Here is an 18,351-nt window from a genome sequence, read left to right as displayed (position 1 = left end):
GAATTTTAACTTGAACGTTCTGATAGCTATATAAGTAAATTATATCACATACTTCTCTTAAAATATTTTAATGAGACTATTCACTGCTTATAGCTGATCTTTCATTCTTTTTTTAACTTTTTTTTTTTTAATTTTTAATGTTTATTTATTTTTGAGAGAGAGACACGCACAGAGTGCAAGTGGAGGAGGGGCAGAGAGAGAGAGATATACACACAGAATCTGAAGCAGGATCCGGGCTCTGAGCTGTCAGCACAGAGCCCGACGCAGAGCTTGAATCCATGAACCACAAGGTCATGACCTGAGCCGAAGTCACTTAACCAACTGAGCATCCAGGTGCCCCTTATTCTGTTTTTAAATTTTTTTTAATATTTATTTATTTTTGACAGAGAGACAGAGTGCAAGTGGGGGAGGGGCAGAGAGAGAGGGAGACACAGAATCCGAAACAGGCTCCAGGCTCCGAGCAAGTGGTCAGCACAGAGCCTGATGTGGGGCTCGAACTCATGAACCGTGAGATCATGACCTGAGCCGAAGTCGGATGCTTAACCGACTGAGCCACGCAGGCGCCCCTACAGCTGTTCTTTCTCATGAAGCAGGCCGACCTCCTGTGAATTTTATCCTATTCAGATAAATGGAACACTGACATCCAGGTTCCACTGGACTCACGCAGCCCAGATTTCCTTAGACTTCCTCTGAGAACAGTGGCAACTATTCAGGTCAGAAAGCAGCTTTCATTGGCCCCAACCCATACCTGCAATGTGAAACCTTTAGCTTACGTGAACTGGCTTTCCACCCATATATTTTCCAAATGGATGCCCATCACGTGCCTAGTCTGTCAGGGGCAATACTGCTTCACATAGGCCCCCTGTGGGCCACCATCCCGTCTTTCTTGCTTCTCGTTGGGCACTGCCCCCAGAGTTCTGGAGCCACCATGGTGCCAGCCTTGGATAAGCAGGACGGCCCGGGGAAGGAGGCATCGCTCCCGTGTGTTACTCTGTGTCAGAAGCCTTCCAAAATGGTGCCGTTTGTGCCTCAGGGCTCTCCAGTGTCTAATAAAGAATTCTGTGAGCGAACAGTTAGATTAACCTTGTCCACTCCCAGTTGGTTACAGTTTTAGGACCTCCACCCACAGGCAGTTTTAGGTTAAGCAAGGCACACACCCACATCACGTGTATACCGGCTGGATCACAGAGGCTGGCCCTTCAGCTGGCAACGGGTGGTTCTCCGCGGGGTCCTTCCCCGAGCTCCCCCGATGAGGGAACTCTCCATCTCTCACATGGCTAAATGCCCAGTGCTTCCAGAAGCTCCTCTAACACACGTGCCAGAAATAGGGGCTGGTTTTGCCGGTGCTTTATTATACAAGCCAGAGCCCCTGTCACTGAAGGAGGTTTGCCCCATTTTGCACCCCGCTCCCCAGCGTCCCACAGTGAGACCTGCTCACACTGTTTGCGGGACAAATGGCGTCATGCCCAAACCACAGCAACTTCACGTTATTCCTTTTGAAAATGCATTAGGATAGCTTGGTCTGTACCAAGCTGTTGGTTCTTCTGTGGCACCAGGATCCAGATCGTTCATGCCTTGAGAGGTTGGCACCCTTGAGGGGAACATTGCTGAGTGAAGGCCGTTCCTGCAGAGCAGACGGCTTCCCCAAAGAGGAGGCGCGAAAAGTCTCCTCCCAAAAGCGTGCAGGTCTGTGAAGCAGTCGTGAGAAGGGAGTCAGCAACACCCTTACAAATAAATAAACTCGAGGGAAGTGCTTTTCCCCTGTGGATGTATGTATTTCAATCTGTCAACTCAACAGTGTCAAGAAGGCATGTCCTTGGGACCTAGAAGACAGAGGCATGAGAATTGCCCTCACCCAGTGGGGCTGGTGTCCTCTGCTCAACCCTCTTTCTAATGGGGTGAAAACAAAAACAAAGACAAAAACACAGATGTGGTCCACATTGGGCCATGGATGCTGATGTCTTGGGACCCTGGTCCCCAATACTTAGGCTGGCCTCAGGAGGTCACTCACTAGCGACCCATTAGGTGACAGTAAGAAAGGATGTTCACAGACCAGTAGGATGTAAATAGGAAGGAGGCAGGGTCAGTGGGAGAGAGAGTGGAAAATTCCATTTGAGTGTCCAGACTCGGCCCAAATTCACGATTTTAATCTGCCTCTTCTCTTCCTTTCTGTTCGTGCTACCTTTTCACTCTCCTCTCTCCTCCTGGTGGCCAGTGGGTAAATGCAGGGGTCTGGGGCCTGGGGGCAGAGCTGGGAGGTCAGAACCCTTGGAGCTGGCCTGAGACCTAGCAACTCTTGCCCAGCGGGTCAAGCTGTCTGCCTGAGGCTCTACAACACATTCTGGCAGGTTACAGGTAAAGTGGATAGAAAGTGGGATGCTTTCCGGAATGCAGTGTGGCTCCAGGGTCATATCCTTAAGAATGTGAGTGATGGGGCAACTGGGAGGATCTGTCGGTTGAGCGTCCAACTCTAATTTCAGCTGAGGTCAGAATCCCAGGGTCGTGGGATTGAGCCCCGCTTCTGGCCCCATGCTGAGCATGGAGTGTTGCACTCTCTTGCTCTCTCTCTCTCTCTAAAAAACAGAATGCGAGGGTTGCCAACGTGGGTTTTTTTTATTTTGGGCATTTAAATGTTCACTGTTACCTTGATCTGGGTCTCTGACACCCACCTGAATTCCGTGTGCGTGGTCTCCATTCTTCAATACCGATGGTGTGTCACTTAAAGGAAAACACTGTCGTGTTTCTGGAGGAAAGCAGGCCTACATGCGGCAGCGTGGGTAGCCGTGTGCCTGTGTTTCTGGTGTGTATGTCTGCTGTGAGTCTTGCCGCCCACAGGGCTCTCTCTCTCTTGCAGATTGTCCCGGAGCTTAATTAGTCTTCTGGATTAACTAAGCTCCTTTCTTTCCACGCTTCATTAAGAACTGACATGAGGGAAAAGGCATAGTCTCTTCTTGCTTGATTCTGAGCCCTCTCGATGTGGGTGCTGAAGGGCCCCCATGCACGTTACCAGTGGACACCTGTGGTGTCTCTCTCACGGGAAGCAGGGCGTGAAAGAAGGTCGTCCTGTGGTGCTGTCGTCAGGCTGCCCGACGTGGTGAGTCAGAGCTGGCCGTCTCTGTCTCCTTCAGAAGGACATGGTTCACAGATGCCCCACTTTCTGCCTCCAGGGTTCCTCCCCACCTTTCTGGAAAAGGAGTATATTTAACACTGCTCAGGACAGGCATGGCCTTTTTCTTGTGAAATTCTCGGGCTGACACTGCAGCGTGATGTGGGTATCGTATTTCATCAGAGGACCTGTACCCCTCACCAGTTGGGAGGGTTGCCTCTCCGGAGGGTCAACGAATAATGAGCTATGGATTCTGGACCACCCTTTCAGAAAGGAATTCAGAGTTGTGTTGGGTGTTTTAGGGACCTCAACAAATAAACACCACATAGGGGAATCCCAGCCAAGGAGACAGACGGTGCTGTCACTGTGGAGGTGTGGGAGTCACAGTGACTGGGGACGCCCCTCAGGCTGGAGGGCGCTTTCCTTATTGTGTGTAGTATTAGATGTCCTTGTGTCATTGGCTTTAACGATGATGTCACAATGCACTTTACCCGCGTGTGTCCCTCACTGGATACAGTGTGACCTCGCACCTGTATGGTACCCGACGTGCTCGGTACCGTGTCTCCTGAACGGGCCGCTGCAGATAACGGGCCCAGCCTCACAGCCCCTTCAGAAGGACGGGCTCTGCTTCTGGATGAAATGGGAGGTGATCCGGGCAGTTGCCCATAATGTGTCCCGGTGCTCGAGTGAGCCTATAGCTCGGGATTTGTCCCTCGCCGGTTTCCATCATGCTGACTTCCGCTCTCCCCTTGCGAAACATCTCAACTAAAAGAGAGACAACGCAGAATGTCCACTCAGGAAGAGATCGTTGAATAGTAAGGAAATCGTGACCCACCTTCACGCTCAGCTTGCTGACTCTTTGGTGCCGTGTCTGGGATGAGACCGTGTTATGTTGTTACTCTAGAATACAGGTCAAAAATAACACCCTTTTTTCTGTAAAGGAGCAGAGAGTAAACATTTGTGGCTTGATGGGCCACTCGGGCTCCATCGCCACTACTCGACTCTGCTGTTGCAGCACGAGAACAGCGAGAGGCAATATGTTAACAAACAGGTATGGCTGTGTTCCGATAAAACTTTATTTACAAAAACAGGTGGTGGGCTGGATTTGGCCTTCAGGCCCTGCCCTAGAGGACCACCTGCTCATCATGCTCTTTTTGAATTATTACCATTAGTTCACTCTCCCATTCTTTTGTCTAATAAAGGGTCGGTTTATTTTTTAAAGGAAGACATTGTTCCAAAACCCATTTTAAAAGGTGTGTGCAGGGGCGCCTGGGTGGCTCAGTCAGTTAAGCCTCCGACTTCAGCTCAGGTCATGATCTCGCAGTTCGTGGGTTCGAGCCCCGCGTCGGGATCTGTGCTGACAGCTCGGAGCCTGGAGCCTGCTTCGGATTCTGTGTCTCCCTCTCTCTTTCTGCCTCTCCCCTGCTTGTGCTCTGTCTCTGTCTCTCTCTCAAAAATAAATAACCATTGAAAAGAAATAGAAATAAAATAAAAGATGTATGCAGGGTGGGGCGGGAAGGAGGTGAATATGTGTGCCGGGCACATGGGGGCTTGGAAGACTGGCCCAGGCCTTCCCCAGACTGCAGTCGGCTCCTGCCCCCACCCACGCCATCCTGCACAGCAAGGACCCCTCCCACATGGCCCCTAAGTCCCCCATCCAGCCTGGAGCTGGGCCTTGGGGGCCACTGGCCCTGCACCTGTGCGTTTCCCTTCCTCCTGCCTCAGCTGTAACACAGAGACGAAAACTGAGTCCATGCTGACTCTTGCCCTGGAAACTCTTTTGAATCTTTTTATTTTCTTACCCCAGCCACCAAGTTAAATCTGCAGTTTTCAGCCTTTAGTACCCTGCCCCTTCTTTCACCTTCCCTCCCCAGCTTAACTGTCTTTGTTCCAAGTTAAAAGATCATCACGAGGCAGAAGAGAACCCAAGCTTTATAGCCACCATTTTTCATTCCCATAAGGATATGTTTTAGAGTCTAGAGAGGCCCGTGTGAAAGAGTCTTGCCAGCAGTTTTACTGGCTTTCCTCGAGGAGAGCTAAAACGCCGGTTGCCAAGCAACGTGCCCCGGCTTCTTCCGACAGTGTGGACTTGGGGAAAAAAATCATCCTACAATTGACTGGTGAAGGGGGAGCCGGGTGGAAATGCACAGGGCAGACAGTGCGATGTAACCATGTTCTGCCTGCTCCTCCTGGCCCCTCTTCCTGAGGACGGACACGCGGTCACACGCCCGAGGGAGCGTGCCCTCAGCAGAGCACGGCGGTTAGCAGGCATTCACACCAGGGGACTTCGTGGGACACGTGATCCTCATCAGTTGCAGGTTCCGTGTTTACAAATCACATTCAAACTCAGCTCGAGTGGCGCCTTTGCTGTCGTTTGCGGACGTGCACAGCGGCCCAAACGTGGGTGGCTTGATGTGCCGTCCCCAGCTGAGATGGGACAAGCCAGCCCTCTGCCTCCTCGTCTCGCCTCTCTTCTTGTAAACAAGGCTCCTCTTCAGAGTCCTGTTTGGTGCCACGTTGTTTGTATCTGTGTGCTTTTTGTTGGTGGTTTCACTGCCGAAAAGGCCCCCAAGCACAGTGCTGTGGGGGTGGCCCGGCGTTCGTTGGTGCCAGAAGGCAGTGACGTGCCTTACGGAGAAAATATGTATCTTCGAGAAGCCTCGTTCAGGTATGAGTTGTAGTGCCGTTTGGCATGAATTCAGTGTTAACGAGTCAACAATCTGGTACATCCAGAAAGAGGAAGAGGGAATTCACTGACCTGTGCATCAGGCTGCTTCAGAAAGAGTAAGGTAACATCTAAAATGCGTGATGAAACTACAGATAAATGGCTCTCTTTATGGATTCATAAGATGAATGATCAAATTAAAAACAAAAACAAAAAAACATCAGGGTGCCTGGGTGAACCCCTTGGTTGAGCGTCCGACTTTGGCTCAGGTCATGATCTCACCGCTAGTGAGTTTGAGCCCCGCGTCGGGCTCTGTGCTGACAGCTCAGAGCCTGGAGCCTGCTTCAGAGTCTGTGTCTCCCTCTCTCTCTGCCCCTCCCCTGCTCATGCTCTGTCTCTGCCTCTCTCTCTCCCTCAAAAATAAAAACATGAAAAATAAATAAATAATTTTAAAATTTCAAAAAAAAAAAAAAAAAGCATAGTGGACAATATTGTGAGGCTAAAAAAGCCAAAGAAATTTATGTTCTTATTACCTAGGGTCAGAAAAATAGACCCTCAGCTAGTGTTTTGTTCTAAAGAAATAGTGCACATAGTTCATCATTTGTAAGGAATGTGTATTAAATCAGGTGTTCTAAACAGAAACACGTGAAACGAGGTTATGTATCGATCGATTCATTGACGGGAAACTGACCAGTGGCCCCGAGGAACCGTTCCCATCTGGACTCACTGCTTCAGGGTTCACAGAGACTTAATAGACCACAACCACCTCGGACAGTAAGAATTGACTGCAGCGGTCACGACTTCGCCCTGATGGGATGTGTCTTCCACTCGAAGACACAGTGAAGACAAAACCCCAGACTCAGGCAGGTGCAGGGTCTCCGCGAAGAGTGTGTGCCGGGGGTGGGACCCGACCGCCCGTCTGGCTGTCAGCTCTGGTGGCATCCGTGACCTGCCTGCTGGACACATTTTGAAGGCAGATGAGTGTTTGCAGCGAGGCCTCGATCCTTCTGCACACCCTCTTCCCTGTCTCAGTCTGTTGAGGCCGCTCTGACAAAATAACCACAGATGGAGGGCCTCAAACAGCAGACATGTATGTCTCAGAGCTTTGAAGGCTGGAGGTTCAACAAGGTGTTAGCAGGTCTGGTGTCCGGTGAGGCAGCTTCCTGGTTCATAGACGGCTCTGGTGACAGCCTCCGATGGCGGAAGGAGCGAGCGAACTCCCCTGGAAGTCCCCCTTATAAGAGCGCTGTTCTCGTCGATGACAGCACTGCCCTTGTGACTGGTCACCTCCCGAAGGCCCCCCCTCCCGATGGCATCACTTTGGGGGTTAGCGTGCTTGCATTCAGTCCACAACATTCTCCTTCCGCGACTTTCATCACTAAGGATTTCAGCTGAAGGAAAACCCTGATGCGTTTTTTTTAATTGCCCTGGAACTGAGCCAGAGTGAGCTCGGCGTCCCGAACTGACACCTTAATTGGTTCCAGATGGAAAAGGCAAACTCTGGCTCTCACCCCGCAGTCTTCCTCCCCGAAGGCCCCATGCAGGTCACGTGTGAAAGGGTTTCCCCGTTTCCAAGGCCTGATCTCTGCTGACGGCAGCCTGCCTCTCACACTGGGTCTGCCGAGCTGGACGGTCCCTCTCCAGGGAGCTCTGCGGGGGGTGGCAGGCTGACAGCCTGGTGGGGACACGGACGTGAGGACGAGCCCCCGGAACCTGGCATTCTGAACACAACGCACAGCTATGCACACAGGGCACGGGAGACGCAGAGGCTGCCTCTGCCTTCGGGATCAGGGAAGCTTCCAGAGGTGAAATGACATCTGGCAGCAGTTGAGAGGAGAGGGCTGATGATGACGTAAGCAGAAGCCTTTTAAGAGCGAGGCAGGGAGACTGTTGGGACACGTGCAGGAATGGAAACACATGCACCATCGCTCCAGGTCAGTTTTGGAAGAGCCTGCAACCACCATCTGTAAAGTCCTGAGCCTCATTATCACCACTCAGGGCCCTGGCCCCACACGGCACCTGCAGAGTCCCCAGAGGAGGCCTTTCTAGAAAGGTCTGCGTTCTGTGGCTGACGGATTGAGTGCTCGGGCCCGTGTCTGTTTCTCCACTCGTAATCGGGAACGCAGACACCTTCTCCTGCATTGCCGCCACGTGCAGGCACGAGAGGAAGAGACAGATGGTGATAAAGTGCTTGCCACTCTCGCAAACAAACTGGGTACGTTGCAGACACACGGATCTAACACGCAGGTTCGTGGCTGGCAAACCACTTTGCCTTGCAGGGACCGCTCGCGCGCAGATACTTGCAAAGAAGGGCTGTGTGTGCACGCGGCCTGCCGAATCAGTCACAGAGCCGTCTTCTCCCTTCCTCCAGTTCCTATCCCCAGGTCCCGTCGTGCACAGCGCCTGGTGGGCGCACACAGACGCACGGGCGTACCCAGGAGCGGGACACAAGTGCCAAGGGAGGTGTGTCACATGGATTCCATCCTTGGGGTTAGAAGCCCTTGCTCGGCTGCCCGCTACAAACAGCCGTGTGCTAGAAAATGATGTTAATTAGTACGCCCTTTTTTTTAAAAATGGGGGGGAAAAAAAACCCTGCTGCCCACAACAAAAAAGCCACGAGGAGGCCCGCGGTCCTACCTTGACAGCCAACGTGAAGCATGACCCACTAATGCAGCCTTAATTCACTTTGTTTGGCAGAGAGAGCAAACTCACCATGCTGCTGCGAGAGTCCCTGGGGAACGTGAACTGTCGCACCACCATGATCGCGCACATCTCGGCGGCCGCCGGCAACTACGCAGAGACCCTGTCCACCATCCAGATCGCCTCGAGAGTCTTGAGGATGAAGAAAAAGAAGACGAAGGTAGGGAGCTCCCAGGGGGTGCAGCGGGTGTAGATGCTTTGGGAGCCCTAGCCTGGAGCCGAGCCGGTATTCCTAATTCCCGAGCACCGGGGCGGGGGTGGGGGGGCAGGCGATGCTGACGATGGTCGGGGGTGGGGGGGGAGGATGATGAAGTCCGTGCCCCCTAGCCCCGCCAGCTGCTAGTCATCCAGCCTGGACCCCTAACTGGGAGCACTAGGCCCACGTCAGGCATCTGGGTAGGACGGGAAACACTCCGTGTCTCCCTCCCTGCCCTGGTCCCACGTAGATGGAGACCCTGTCCTGCGACTGCCTGAGCCCATCTTTGGATTAGTGCTTTGCTCACGTGGTGCTACTTCTCCCACATTTCCAGGAATCATTTATGGGCTCCTGGGCTTTGCCACGTTAATACAGTGGTTTCTGGTGGATGCGAGGAGCCTGGCAGAAACTACCAGCCTTGCTTTCTCGGGCAGAGGCAAAGCCAGGACCCTGGTGGCATGACCAGAATGTGGCAGAAAGCCATCACAACTGTGGTCACCAGGCCAGCTGGTGAAGCGGGAAGCTTTTTCCTTTTTGTGTCTTTCTGTGTATGGGGGTGAGTGGGGAGGGGGGGTAAAAAACGGGCTTTTACAACCTGTGTGACACAGGGTACCACAGACGGCTGGGGTATGCCACGGTAGTGACCTGTCTGCCCTCAGGAGGTCACCCGGGGCCCGGGCTGGTCACCTGTCCTGAGCAGGCTCTGTTCCCCAGCGTGCCACATGGGCCGTTCTCACTAGAGGCCACGGTGTGGCAAGCTGGGGCACGCTGGCCTGATGCACCACGAGGAACAGCCTGACGCAGGGAGGGGGACCGGGGTGGCCTGGGGGGCCTGTTCGGAGCCGCTGTGGGCTCGCCGGGAGGCCTGCCCCCGCTAACCTCCCCGTTCTCATCTTCAGTACACGTCAAGCTCATCCGGTGGGGAGAGCTCCTGCGAGGAAGGCAGGATGCGAAGGCCCACCCAGCTGAGACCCTTCCACGCCAGGGCCGCGGGGGACCCGGACTTCCCCATCCCCCCGCTGCCCAGTGACCCCGACTACTCCTCGAGCAGCGAGCAGTCCTGCGACACGGTCATCTACATCGGGCCCAATGGCACGGCCCTCTCCGACAAAGAGCTCACTGACAACGAGGGCCCCCCAGACTTTGTCCCCATCGTGCCCGCCCTGCAGAAGGCACGGGGCGACGGCCGGCCCCCAGAGGCCGGAGGGGCTGCGGCCGGCAAGTCGGAAAGGGACTGTCTGAAGTGCAACACGTTTGCCGAGCTGCAGGAGAGGCTGGACTGTATCGATGGCAGCGAGGAGCCCAGTCAGTTTCCTTTCGAAGAGCTGCCGGTCCAGTTTGGGGCCCAGCAAGCGGGCAAGGGTCCCCCGTTAAGCCAGGCGGCTGGGGCCAACCCACTCTGTGAGTCTGAGAAGGAAGAGGCCGGGTCCGACGGGCAGCTGACTGACAGAGAAGGCACCGACCCTCCCGCCTCCAAGATGCAGAGGAATCACTCGCCTGGCCCCACCCCGGCTCTGCCCGGCAGCCCCAGCCCTGCCTCGCCCAGGAGCATCCCGGGCAGCGGCGGCGGCCAGCACGCTGCTTCCCAGCTCACGCAGAGCCCCAGCCTCCAGAGCAGCCGAGAAAGCCTGAACTCCTGTGGCTTCGTGGAAGGCAAGCCCAGGCCGATGGGGTCCCCGCGGCTGGGCATCGCCAGCCTGTCCAAGACCTCCGAGTACAAGCCGGCCAGCTCTCCCTCCCAGAGGTGCAAAGTCTACACCCAGAAGGGTGTCCTGCCCTCTCCTGCCCCCCTGCCTCCCTTGAGCAAGGACGCCTGCACGGTATCCAGCGAGTCCCTGCTGCAGCCTGAGGTGCGAACCCCCCCAGTTGGAATGAGCCCCCAGGTTCTGAAGAAGTCCATGTCCGCTGGGAGCCAAGGGTTCCCCGAAAGCCCGGTCGATGACGAGCACCAGGGGGCCACCTCTCCAGACCCCAAGAAGGAGGTCCTGAGCACCACGACGGTGACGGTGCAGCAGCCCCTGGAGCTGAACGGCGAGGACGAACTGGTGTTCACGCTGGTGGAGGAGCTGACCATCAGCGGCGTCCTGGACGGCGGCCGCCCCACCAGCATCATCAGCTTCAACAGCGACTGCTCCGTGCAGGCCCTGGCCTCGGGCTCCCGGCCCGTCAGCATCATCGGCAGCATCAGCGAGGATCTCGAGTGCTACTCCAGCGTGGCCCCCGTGTCCGAGGTCAGCATCACGCAGTTCCTGCCCCTCCCAAAGCTGACCCTGGACGAGAAGGCCCGCGAGGCCGGGAGCCAACGTTCCTCCATCAGCTCCTGGCTGAGCGAGGTGAGCGCCGGCAGCGATGGCGAGCAGTCCTGCCACAGTTTCATCGCCCAGACGTGCTTCGGGCACGGGGAGGCCATGGCCGATCCTCCGGCCTCGGAGCTGGGCGGCGGCATCCAGAGCAGCCCCGTGGTGTGCCGGCAGAAGCCCGAGGCGGGCCCCGACGGTTTGCTCATCCTGTCTGACGTGGGGGAGGACTCTTTCGACAAGGCGACCCCCATCCAGGGCTGCAAGATATCCACGCTGGGCAAGGCCATGGTCACCATCTCCAACACAGCAGACCTGAGCAGCTGCGAAGGGTACATCCCCATGAAGACCAACATCACAGTCTACCCCTGCATTGCCGTGAGCCCCCGGCCCGTCCAAGGGCCCGAGGCGTCCATTGCCCCCGGGGTGAGCTCAGCGCCCAGAGCAGCCCAGCCCCAGGACAGCCGGGAAACCGGTGCGAAGACAGAGATGAGATTTGAGGACCCTTGGCTAAAACGGGAAGAGGAGGTAAAGAAAGAGAGCGCCTATCCCGGTGAAGAAGGGGCCGGGTGTGAGGCCGCCACAGGCCCCCCCGCAAAGCCTGAGGCCAGAGCAGAGCAGGACAGGAAGGCCAGCCCTGGGGACAGGCTGAGCAGCAGCAGCGGTGAGGTGTCTGCTTCCCCCGGGAGCGACAACCTCAGGAGGGTTGCGGATGGCTGTGAGATGGCCCTGCCCGGTGTGGCCGCCCAGAGCCCCGTGCACCCCAACAGAGGCCTGAAGTCCAGCAGCCTTCCCAGGGCTTTCCAGAAGGCCAGCCGGCAGGAGGAGCCGGGCAGTCCGTTCTACCACTGCGCCGCAGAGACCAACGGGCTGGGCAGCGCCCAGGGCGCGTCGCCCTGCAAGGCGGCCTTGGAGAGGAAGGCGGCGTCGCCCAAGCACTGTATGCTGGCCCGGCCCAAAGGGACGCCCCCTCTGCCGCCCGTCCGCAAGTCCAGCCTGGACCAGAAGAACCGGGCCAGCCCCCAGCACAGCGCCTGCAGCAGCGGCACCAGCAGCCCGTCGCACCCCCCGGCGCCCCTCCTGGCCCCGTTCCCGGATGAGGCCGGCGGCCAGGCCAAGGAGGCCAGCAGCAGCAGCCGGCTGTTCAGCGCCAAGCTGGAGCAGCTGGCCAGCAGGACCAACTCCCTCGGCAGGGCCACCGTCAGCCACTACGAGTGCCTGTCGCTGGAGAGGGCCGAGAGCCTGTGCGCGGGGAGCTGGCGGGCGCACGCGGGCAAGGACAGCACGATGCCCCGCGCGGGGAGGAGCCCGGGCCGCGGGGGCGCCGGGGCCTCGCCCACCGCCCTGGGCCCCGCGCCGCCTCCCGCCGCCGCCGGCACCCCCGGCGCCGTCGCGTCGCCCAAGGCCGGCACGTGCAAGATCTCGGCGGTGAGCAAGCTCCTGCTGGCCAGCCCGAAGGCGCGCAGCCTGGCCACCGCCACCACCAAGACGCTCAGCTTCTCCACCAAGTCCCTGCCGCAGGCGGTGGGCCAGAGCCCGGGGCTGGCGGCCAGCGCCAAGCCCACGTCCTGGTCCACGCAGTCCCTCAGCCGCAGCCGGGGCGCCGGGCCCGCCGGCAAGCCGCCGCCGCGCGCCGTCAACGGGCGCATCTCCGAGCTGCTGCAGGGCGGCGCGGGCGGGCGCGCGGGGGGCGACGAGCGGCCGGCCGCGCCCCCGCTGCCCTCGCCCTACAGCAAGGTGACGCCGCCGCGCCGGCCGCACCGCTGCAGCAGCGGCCACGGCAGCGACAACAGCAGCGTGCTGAGCGGCGAGCTGCCGCCCGCCATGGGCAAGACGGCCCTGTTCTACCACAGCGGCGGCAGCAGCGGCTACGAGAGCGTGCCGCGCGACAGCGAGGCCACCGGCAGCGCGTCCTCCGCGCACGACTCCACGAGCGACAACAGCAGCTCCGTGGGCGGCCGCTGCCGCAGCCTCAAGGCCCCGAAGAAGCGCTCCAACTCAGGTAGGCACCGGGCGGGCGCGGGCAGGACCCCGGGCCCCCCTTCCTGCCTCCCCCCCCCACCCCCCACGCCCCGCCCCCCGCCCCCACTGACCGCCTGCGCCCTCAGGCCTCCACGGGGCCACGGCCGCGTTAGGTGTCGCTGTGGGAACCCACTGCCAGACGTTGGCGCACCGGGGGCATCCAGCCCGTGGGCACCTGCTTGCGCGGCCCTCCAGAGTCCCCGAGACCCAGGCTTGTCTGCTCTGGGAGCGACGGTGCCGCCGCTCAGGGCTTTCGGAGGGGTCAGGTCAGAGCCACCAGCCTCATGGCCTGGCAGCTACAGACACCAAAACTTGGGGCTGGTGGCCTGAGACCCTGGCAGCCGCTCCCCGGAAGCAGGATGAAGCGCACTGATCTCCTTGGCCGCGCGATGGGGAGGCCCTTCCTCTGTCCCCCCCACCCCCACCCCCAGACACACTCGTGGACAGTCGTGTGTATACAGCCACCATGGGGCCTGAACACACGCACAGTACACCTGCACAACACACACACACACACACACACACTGCACCAGCATGGCACACCCAAGCACCCCGGTGCCCCAAGTGCATGCTTTCTGAGCAAGTCTTTGCATCTCCAGGAATCTCCCATCAAAAGCAAGTAAATAGTGCAAAGGATATGACATGGTGGTAAAACCCCCTGACTTGTTAATTGGAGTTTGGAGTGACAAGTGACAGGACGTTATGATGGATGAGAAGAAGAGGACCCAGGTCAGAGAGGGTGGCCCTCGTAGCCATGGGGTAGGTGAGGTGAAAGGTCAGCCGGGAGAGACTGGGCGGAGAGACAGGAGGCAGAAGGAACTGAGGACGACTCGAGCTACTTCAGAATTCTCTGTGATTGAGCTCCGCTCTTCAGTGGCTTCCACAGAAGTTACCTCTACTTGTTCTCTAGCATAAGAACGCGCTTTCAACGAGGCCACCTCGTAAAGAGCCCCGCGTGCAACTCTGTGCCTCAGTTAAAGTGAGAGTGGCATGGTCCTGCCCTCCTAGCCGGCCCTTTGCCGTACTGAGCCCTCCTGTGGGACCCCAGGCTCCCTGGGAGCCCTCAGAAGCCGTTGTGCCACAGAATATTGGTGGCACCAGCAGGTTTGGAATTAAAATATGGGGGGAGTCCTCCAAGTGGGGTCTCCTCTGTCCTGTAGCTGCTCCGGCAACAGCTTTTTCTCTCAACCATGGGGGGCGGGGGGTTGCTTTTTCCCTCCTCCCAACGTAGGCAAGCACAAGCTCTAGAATGTTCCAACCCAAATGTAAGGCGCATCATAAAGCATCTGTCTGCCTCAAATCGAAGAAATCAGCCTCATAGTTCTAGATGCTGTGGTGTCGCTCTCCCCACCTGCCCACCCCCTCACAGACCACAGTGTGTGAGCGTATTGTGCTGCGAACACGTCCAGGGCTCACGGCTGTCCGCCATCTTTATTTCCCGGGCGGCGTGTGCTTCAGGCTCAGACCCACTCTGGCGATGCCCCACCCCAGGCCCTCGGCACTCTGCGCCTCATCAGGGACCTGGGAGCGGTGCCCGTGCGAGACAAGTGCAGAAAGAAAAGCCACTCGGTAATAACATGACAGCTGCTGTGTCCTCTTTTCATGGCCGTGAGCGTGAAAACATACTGATGTTAGTCACTAAAAATAGAAAGAAAGTTCATCCGAGCCAGACTGTTTGCAGGGGGGCGGAGGGAGGAGAAGATCTGCTGGCCTTCCCAGTACTTGGTTGACAAACCTTGTTGCTACAATCTACCCAGACTTCATTCTTCACGGTCCACACCGTTGTGACGCAGCCTGTGCGCTCATATGTGTTTGCCCGTTAGAATGCTTTCCCGCACCCTCATCTAGAGCCTTCCGTCTTCCGGTCCCTTTTGTTCTTTGAGCATCTTTTTTTCCCCCCAAGATTTGCATCTTTCGGTGTGGCTGTCGCGCTAGGGTAAAGAGCTCTGTAAAATGGCTGCCTGGAGAGTGGCCAGCAGGCTCAGCACCTGTCCTTGTGGGGTGCCGCCTGCTTTTACAAACGTCATCCTCTGAGCATCTCCTGTCAGGTTAGGCTGTTGGAGGACAGGGTGTAGGATCAAAGCACCAGGCTAGGTGCCTGAACGCCGGGAGCACCGGACCTCTGTGACCTTCATAATGAATGTGGCAGTGGAGATCCACAGCCACACCAAAAAATCCAAAAAATGCCGCTCACAGGTTAGGTGACCTTGACAATGGAGGTGGCAGTGGAGACGTGCTCCTCACCATTAGGTGACCTTGTCTTGCTTATTTATGGTTATTATTAAGAGAAATGTTGGCTGTCAGACATGATCAGCATAAATCAAAAGCACCTTCCTTAAGAGAAGCCGTAAACCTTCTCAAAGGAAACTCCTAGCTGGGTAGCTGGATTTTATAATTATTAGAGGTGTTTGAAACTGCGGAGGAGACCGGTTATCTTTTATCAGAGATTGCTTTTGAGTTTGGAAAACTTTAATGCTTTGGTTGAAAAATGAACTAGAAATACAGGATGAGGAGGATAACCTTGCACTCTCAGTGCTCTGTTGTGCACATAACACGAGAAACCAGCGAACATCCTTAAGCTTATTGGTCCCCTTCCTGGAGATCCGTGTTGGTGGAAGGTGCGTGGAATTGGCCAGAATGTGACACGCTGAGGACCCGGCCTCAGGGCACGTGGGTCCTGCCAGAAAGTAGGAGACTTGGGGTCTTGGGCAACAGGGTGAGATGAACTCAACGAGGGGACGTTCTTGATGGATGTGACGACCACAGAAAATGTAAGCACAGACCAAGTTATGCCTTCAATGCCTGGCAAAGTTGTAGTTGGCCATGGGGTAGTCGTTCAGGGTTCTTGACCAAGAGAGAAGCCGTGTTTGCTTTTACTGACGGATTTTCATCAGTCCATCCACAGGGCACTGCCAGCCGGATGTGGTCAGCAACACGGCCATTAGCCGTGAATTAGAGTGGTGACTGCCAGCCTGGATGGGGAGCATGTGTCTGCCCTGGCTGGGGTGCACTCAGTGGCTAAAAGGACGTGAGTCAGGGAAGGCCCCACCGGAGCCCCGACAGCCCTCTGGCATCACTCCTCAAGTGTCAAGTGAACTCTTCCCAGACTCTTGGCCGCTTCTTCACGTCCCAGACCTTTCACCCCACGCCTGCTGGGTTACCCCCTGAGCTTCCTCCTGTCACTTTCCTGCTCCCAGGCTGGCTGGGGAAATCTGAGAATCAGATCAGCACCTTGGTCTAAATGAAGTCCCTTCCCACTGTAGCAGGCTCACCATAGAAAGCCGGGGAGGGAGTGAGGGAGGCCCGGGGAGCCTGCCTGTTCCGGGATGCACGTAGGGCTTGACCTGCCTGGACATGAGCTCCCGCAAGGCCAGTTCCGCACCTGGCTCAGCCCGCTGGGTGCCCAGCACTGTATGGTGCAGGCTCCCATGAGTCATTCGGACACCCCTGATTGATTCACTGGCTGGTTGGCTGGCTGGCAGATGGTCCTCCAAGTGAGCTCAGAGTTTTTTTCTATGTCACCCTGCTGGTGACCAGTGCTTTAAACACCAAGCTTGTCTTCTATATCCTTTGCCACGCTAAGCACCGAGCACCATGCCTGCCCTTCTCTGGGTGCTTGGTAAACTTAACCGACTGATGGGATGCCGGGTTCAGTTTGCTGAGCTGCCGCACCAATACCCACGACTTGTTACTCCTCACCAGGGCTGAGTGAGGCCTGATTCACTGTGTTCCCCCTGTGCTGCTCACTGGGTCCTCAGGTACCATCTTGTCCCTTCCTTTCAAGGTGGCTGTGAACCTCAACATGCCCTGGAAGAATTAAGTCTTTAACTTGTTTTACTGTTTGTTCATTTTTGAGAGACAGAGAGAGACAGAGTGCGAGTGGGGGAGGGGCAGAGAGAGGGAGACACAGAATCTGAAGCAGGCTCCAGGCTCCGAGCTGTCAGCAAAGAGCCTGACACGGGGCTTGAACTCATGAACCGTGAGATCGTGACCTGAGCTAAAGTCAGATGCTTAACCGACTGAGCCACCCAGGCACTCCAAGAATTAAGTCTTTGAAGAAGACAAATCTGTGTAGACAATCATGTAAAAGTCTCTAGGGTACCAGGAATCCAGGCTCCTTCTGTCTTCTTTTTGTGTCATTTATGATTTTCACCTCATGACGCAGCCACTGGGCCCATATTTCACCCAGGACAAAGGAGAAAGGAAGAGGAGGAGGCCAGACCCCCCACCTTTAAGGACACTTCCTAGCAGTTGCCCGTAACACTTCTGTGGATACCCTATCGGGAGGAGCTTAAGGTGCATGTACCCAGGGCGTGGTCCCTTCCTGGGGGCTGTGTGCCCTGCTACGACCCAGTCTCTTTCCTGGAGGAAGAAGAGAACAGGTCTTGGGGACAGCTAGCCGTCCGTAACAATGCGTAAAGCATGTTGAATAGGGTCTGACATATAATCGGTGCTTAGTACAGTGTTGTTGTTATAAGCAAATAAGCAGTGTTTCCTAGAACTCCTATGACCACATTGCCAAACACTGAGACCCCTTTTCCCTAACACAAACATCTCTTTAATTTCACTGTGACACATATTCATGCTGAGCATATGGCTCACGGTTCTAGACCACGTGTTTTTGTGTGTGCGCGTTTTCTGGTGTGCGTGTCTCTGTGTGTGTGTGTGTGTGTGTGTGTGTGTGTGTGTTTCGTGGGCGGAGACCAGGGGCAGCTCTAAAGGTCAGGCAGGGAATTCGTGAGCTCTTGGAGGTGAAGCCTAGGTGCCAGTTTAAGGGATTAATTGTCAAGGTGCATGGCTGGGCCTTGGCGTGTTTCGCATTCACCTACCGCACATCCTAGGATGCCCATCAGGGTCCCCCACCAAAAATTGCGTATCAAGATGTAAAAGATTGAAATTCAAAAAGATTCCCTTTGGGTTTAATTCCGTACTTAGGTTCTCAGAGACGGAGGCTCATCCCTGCGCTGTCCCTGGACACCCCTTCCCCCGTAAGAAAACCCGCCAGCAGCACCGGGGTCCGCTGGGTGGACGGCCCCTTGCGCAGCACCCAGAGGGGCCTCGGGGAACCTTTTGAGATTAAAGTCTACGAAATCGATGACGTGGAACGACTACAGCGGCGACGAGGGGGCAACGGCAAGGTGAGCCTCCTGGTCCCCACACGGGGGCAGCCCCCCAGCCAGCCCCCTGGAGAGCTCCACACTTCTCCCCGAGTGTTGAAAGGGCTCCAGTGCTGGGGGAACTGCCAGTCCTGGGGGCTTTTCTGGCTCCAGCTGGGAACACCAGCCACCTCCTAAATTTAAGAAAGGGCTGCGGCAGTCCTGCCCTGTGGCTGTCCGATCCAACCCCGGTGAGGCAGAAGCGTGGC

The 18,351-nt window shown here is 56.7% G+C and overlaps 1 protein-coding gene across 3 annotated transcripts in view; it reads left to right on the top strand.

Annotated features, from left to right (window-relative positions):
- Positions 1–18,351, top strand: part of KIF26B (kinesin family member 26B) — a 470,603-nt gene that overhangs the window by 435,621 nt on the left and 16,631 nt on the right. For all 3 annotated transcript variants that reach the window (XM_058701126.1, XM_058701127.1, XM_058701128.1), the window contains 3 exons: positions 8,469–8,631; positions 9,567–12,966; positions 17,922–18,124. In XM_058701126.1, the coding sequence (XP_058557109.1) occupies positions 8,469–8,631; positions 9,567–12,966; positions 17,922–18,124 (3,766 nt within the window). The remainder of the gene's footprint in view (positions 1–8,468; positions 8,632–9,566; positions 12,967–17,921; positions 18,125–18,351) is intronic.

This window comes from Neofelis nebulosa, chromosome 15, assembly GCF_028018385.1.
Source record: "Neofelis nebulosa isolate mNeoNeb1 chromosome 15, mNeoNeb1.pri, whole genome shotgun sequence".
Classification (NCBI taxonomy): Eukaryota; Metazoa; Chordata; class Mammalia; order Carnivora; family Felidae; genus Neofelis; species Neofelis nebulosa.
This window is presented reverse-complemented; position numbering and strand designations above follow the sequence as displayed.